We start from the raw sequence: 5,920 nt of genomic DNA on the forward strand, positions 1-5,920 counted from the left end.
GAGAGTGTTTTCATGGTGATGAGGAATATTGTCGATGCAGGAAAAAGGCCCTACTTGGCCTGGGTTGTCAACGTTGATGGTGGTTTTTTTTGCCACAAAATGTTTCTATTTCGACCAGGTCTTGGACAAATTTGTTGAGGAATGGCTCAAAGGATGAGTGGGATTTGCATTTGTTGTGTCACCGCCACCAATCAGTTGACCACCGATTTGCATTTGGGGTATGTTTGCTGGATTTCAAACTTGTAGGGTGTAATTTTTCACTGATGTGTTTGCTGGATTTCAAAATTTTTGGACACACTAACGCCACCGGTTTGATCCGTCATTCAAACTAGTTCAATTGATCAACCTGAAACCTGATCACTTTGCTGGGTTTCACCCCAGATCGCTTATTAAAACACTGCTTATATGCAACTTTGTAAAATGGGTGCAAAGATGTTATAAGATAAAAATATGTATGGATATCACTTGACTATCAAATCTTTTGTAGTAAATAACGTTTTGATTAAAAATAAAGAATTATAAGCCTTAAATGAGATTAATGTTTGATTATTACCAAAGCAAAACATTGTGCTAATAGATGCTTTTCTTTTCCTATCATTACGCCAAGTATTTATTACCTTTACTTCTAGCATTGGATTTCCATCATGTAAGTCAAGTATCTTTTTCATATTTTAAGTTTGTGTGCTGATCAAGAATTAATGTTATTACTTTTGTCTATAAACAGCAGTAACATTGTCTTACAATTAATTTTTACAGCTACCTTTTGAAAAACCAATTTGTAATAGAGCAACCGAAAACAAATGGCAGAAGGCATTCTATTTAGCATTGCAGGGAAAATCTTGGAAGAGTTGGGGTCCTCGACTGTCCGAGAAGGAAAATTGGCGTGGGGTGTTAAAGGTGAGATTAAAAAACTTGAGAGCACTGTCAACACCATCAAACTTGTAATTCTCGATGCTGAAGAGCAGCACAGCAAAAACCGAGAGGTAACAGATTGGATCCAAAGGCTCAAAGATGCATTTTATGATGCAGATGACTTGTTTGATGATTTCTTCACTCAACTTCAATGGCGAGAGGTATTGAGTCGAAATAAATTGGCAAACAAGGTATGGATCTTTTTCTCCAAATCCAATCAAATTGCATATAATCTTAGAATGGCTCATAAGATTAAGACTATTAGGGAGAAACTAGATGAGATTAAAAATGATAGGCAGTTCCACCTTTCTAAGCGTCTTGTTGAAAAAGGAGTCATAAATATAGAAAGGGAAACACACTCTTTCATACGTGTAGAAACGGTAATCGGAAGAGATGATGATAAAAGTAATGTTATAAGACTTCTATTGGACTCAAATGATGATAATAATGTTTTAGTTGTTACCATAGTTGGACTCGGAGGAGTAGGAAAAACCACACTTGCTCAACTTGTATATAATGATGAGAATATCATAAACCATTTTGAGTTAAGGATATGGGTGTGTGTCTCTGATGATTTTACTATGAAGATAATTGTTGAAAAGATAATAAAATCTGCAACTCATAAAGAACTTGGAAATTTTCATTTGAACGAATTGCAAGAATTCCTTCGAAAAGAAATTGATGGGAAAAGATATCTACTAGTTTTGGATGATGTATGGAATGAGAATCATAATAAATGGAATGAATTGATGAATCTATTAATGAATGGTGCAAAAGGAAGTAAGATACTAGTTACTACATGTAGTGAAGTAGTTGCTAAGGTTACTAGCAAACTTGAATCTTATGTCTATCCCTTGAGAGGACTAGATGAAAAAAAGTCTTGGTCTTTGTTTACCCAAAAAGCTTTTGAACCTGGGAAGGAACCAAAAGATTCGAAATTAATAGAGTTTGGAAAAGAGATTGTGGCAAAGTGCGGTGGCGTTCCTCTTGTCCTAATGACAATAGGACAATTACTTAATGGTAATAGTAGGGAAGATGATTGGTTGAATTTTAAGGACAAAGAAATGTCAAAAGTGATTAAAGAAGAAAGTGATATTTTACCATTACTCAAGCTCAGCTATGATCATCTCCCTTCAAACTTGAAACAATGCTTTGCTTATTGTGCATTGTTTCCTAAGGATTATAAGATTAAGAAGCAAAAATTAATTCATCTTTGGATGGCGCAAGGGTTTCTTCAGACATCAAACAATGAATGTCCAGAAGATGTTGGTAATAAGTATTTTATGGCTTTACTTTGGAAATCATTTTTCCAAGATCCACAATATGGTAGATGGGGCAATGTAACTGCATGTAAGATGCATGATCTTATGCATGACCTTGCACAATCAGTTGTAGGAACTGAATGCATCATGCAAACTTTTGATAAGGTTAAACGTGTGGATGTAAGATGTCGTCATTTATCACTTGACTGTGGTGAAGTAAAACGATCATAGACATTTCCAGTTGTATTATATAGTGCCAAAAATATAAGGACTTTACTTTTATTTTATCGATTAAACTGGGGTTTCAACTTAAGTGGTGGTGATGAAATTTTAACAAGTTATAAGTACTTACGAGCATTGGATTTTGGAGAGCTAAGGTTTCAGAAATTGTTGAGTTCAAATGGTGAGCTTCTGAGTTTAATTGGTGAATTGAAGCATTTGCGGTATCTCAATTTTTCTTGTGTGGATATTAAAACACTCTCTAATTCACTCTCTAATTCTCTGAGTTTAATTGTGATGAAATTTTAACAAGTTATAAGTACTTACGAGCATTGGATTTTGGAGAGCTAAGGTTTCAGAAATTGTTGAGTTCAAATGGTGAGCTTTTGAGTTTAATTGGTGAATTGAAGCATTTGCGGTATCTCAATTTTTCTTGTGTGGATATTAAAACACTCTCTAATTCACTGTTGAGACTATTAAATTTGGAAACATTAGATCTCTCTTTCTGTAACGAACTTGAGGAACTGCCAAGAGATATTAAAAAAATGGTGAACCTTAGACATCTTATAAATAAAAAATGTGATTCTTTAGTTGGAATTCCATATGGACTAGGGCATTTGACTAATCTTCAGACTTTACCTCTATTTGCAGTAAGTCAGGGAACTATGCAAGCCAACAGAAAAGGCAAACACAGTGGGACAAAGGAATTAAATGGGTTGAAGAACTTGAGAGGAAAACTCAAAATTAAGAATTTAAAATTTGAGGAAAGTAGCAAGTTGGCCAACTTAGAAGGGAAGCAATTTCTTCGGTCTCTAACGTTGGATTGGGGGAGAAGTGATGATGGAAAGGTTCAAGGAATTGATGAAGTGGGGAGAAATGATGATGGAAAGGTTCAAGGAACTGATGAAGTGGTGCTAGAAGGTCTAAAGCCACACCCAAATCTTAAGGAAATTAGTGTAAGATCATTTATGGGTGTTAAATTGTGTGAATGGCTTTCCTCCCTCACAAATTTAACTTCAATTACTATAAAAAAATGTAGAAGATGCCAACATATCCCACCATTGGATAAATTTCCTTATCTGAAGAGTTTGTTTCTTAGTCATCTAGATGATTTGGAGTACATTTCAGAGGAAGCAAGTAATAGTTCTTCCACATTATCAACAACATTCTTCCCATCCCTTGAGCAAATCACCCTTTATGATTGTCCTAAATTAAAGGGATGGTGGAGGAAACATGATTATGAAGATACAGAGCTGCCTTCATTTCCTTGTCTTTCCAAATTAGATATCCAAAATTGCCCCAATTTGATGTTCATGCCGCTATTTCCATCTCTGGAAGAATTAAAATTGCAAAAGACCAGCTCGAAACCTCTAGAGCAGACGATGACGATGACGTTGATGAACAAAGAGGAACCATCAACTTCCTCTTGCTTTTCTGCCCCTCTCTCCAATTTAAAGTCAATGCATATGATTAAAATTCTTGATCTAGAATCTCTTCTAATGGGTGGGATGCAAAAGCTGACTTCTCTAGTGGATTTGAAAATTTTGTCATGTCCAAAAATTACTCAAGTGGATCAAGCATTAAAGCTTCTACCCTCTCTCCAACGTTGGACAATTAGTTCCCATGAGGAACGTGAGCTAGAATGGGAAGGTATTCGTGGTATGGCTCTTCGTCGCATACCTGAATTCGTTTGAATTCAGAGGAGAGTTCTTCATAAACAGGTTAATAGTTCTCTTCAAATTTATCAATCGACCTTTCTTATTTTGTTTAACTTATTTCTTATTTCTGTTTTGAGTAAATAATTGTTACTAATTAATTCTTTTCTTTCAAATGTCTTCTGTTTCAGTAAATAATTATCAACTATCTAGGTAATATTTCTTATTCTTCCGTTTACTAAGATGAAGAAATGTATATATGTTAATTATAATGTTTTGTGGTTATCATTTAGATGAAGTAAAGAGTTGTGTACCTTGCAATAGCCAGAGCATTGAATGGAAGGTGGATTTTAAATTAGCCACTACCTGTTTCATGATTTTAACTCTGTAATTACATATACGTAATTGATTCAAATGAATTTTAGTTTGTTCAGATTCTCTGACTTGGCATATGAAATCTCAAGGAATGAATGATTTGAAATTAAGCTGCTTTTGTTTTCATGGTAAAGGTTTGATATAGTACTCTCAAAACCTCTCTCCCTTTATATTTTTGTATTTTCTTGTGGGTTAATAGCTGAAATTCTCTTTCGGTATCTCTAATGTATAGTTAACTCCTTGAAATATACCTAATATACAATAACTTCTTTAAGGTATACCTAGCTAATAGTTAGTGATTGTTAACAGAATTTACCCTTGACAATAGTGAGATTAGACACATTAACGAAATCCTTAACGGCAAAGGGTTTAAGAGCGATTAGATATACCTTAGAGGGTGTTTTGTCCAATGGGGAATACCTCAGGGGGTTTAAAGTAATGTCCTTTTTCTCTTTTCTCTTTTCATTTTATCATCTTTTTTTTTCTTTTTGGATATCTTCTTGCCAGCATATATGCTAGCTGTTAATGCTTCTGAAGATGAAACCACCGCTACTTAAGCATTTTATAAATTGTAAGTATCAAGCTATAATGATGTTCTTTAATTGTGCTTTCTATTAAATTCTCATTCTCGCTACTAATATCTGATATCAAAATTAACATACAGTTGGTGGAAATTGATAGTAGGCTTTACTCCTTGAAGCCCTGCCCTTCATAAGTTGGACCTATAAGAGCAGCAATTGAAGTCTCCGATTGATGATTTGAGCTTTGGAATGTATCACTTATGCTATTTTGGTATGTTATTTTAATATTGTATATTGTTGAGCAATTATTTTATCTTGTACGCCACCCCAATCTTCTTAAAATTCAAATATACACTGCCACTGTTAGTAATGCACTAAAAGATAAAAAAGAAAAAATTACATTTATGATACAAGAAATTTGACTTCAATTTTGTCTATTACATAGGATATTACTGCCATCAATAATACTAATACATGTCCAGATTATAAAATAAGGACTTCCGCAGCTAAATCATTTTAATATATATATCTGCGTGTACATAAAATTTTATAATTTTAGTTGATATGTGTGAATGTAAAATGCAGGTGATCAAAAACTACATCGCTATAAATACGAGGGATAAACTCCAAGAAGCTCGATCAAACTCTTTAATTGAGATTTTCTCATTACCTTCCACCAGTTGAGGTTGCCTTTGGACTATCAACATTGCTTCACATTGCTGTTTATAGTTATACTCACTTTAATTGAGTAATTCTGTTGATTTATCATTTTATCTATCACTTCTTTTAGCATGAAGAAGGAATAGGTTGGTTTTCATGAATAACAAAAAGGTATGTTACTAGAAGGGTTTGTTCATTTATAAAATCCTTATGTATTTTGTGAAAAATATAGAAAATGTTTAAACAGTGTTTGTTTAAATTATGTGTATTCAGAAAATAAACACGTGTTCAATATATTTGTTTGAAAATAATATTT

The 5,920-nt window shown here is 33.6% G+C and overlaps 1 protein-coding gene across 1 annotated transcript; it reads left to right on the forward strand.

Annotated features, from left to right (window-relative positions):
• The first annotated feature begins 800 nt into the window (after window positions 1–800).
• LOC116144845 (putative disease resistance protein RGA3) lies at window positions 801–2,405 on the forward strand. Its single transcript, XM_031430272.1, has one exon. It carries the CDS (start codon window positions 801–803, stop codon window positions 2,403–2,405), a length of 1,605 nt encoding a protein of 534 aa, XP_031286132.1.
• The last annotated feature ends 3,515 nt before the right edge of the window (window positions 2,406–5,920 follow it).

This window comes from Pistacia vera, unplaced genomic scaffold (genome assembly GCF_008641045.1).
Source record: "Pistacia vera cultivar Batoury unplaced genomic scaffold, PisVer_v2 Contig459, whole genome shotgun sequence".
Classification (NCBI taxonomy): domain Eukaryota; kingdom Viridiplantae; phylum Streptophyta; class Magnoliopsida; order Sapindales; family Anacardiaceae; genus Pistacia; species Pistacia vera.

What these genes read in the sequence shown, in the direction of transcription:
- LOC116144845 (XM_031430272.1), top strand. Translation starts at nt 801, where the DNA reads ATGGCAGAAGGCATTCTATTTAGCATTGCAGGGAAAATCTTGGAAGAG.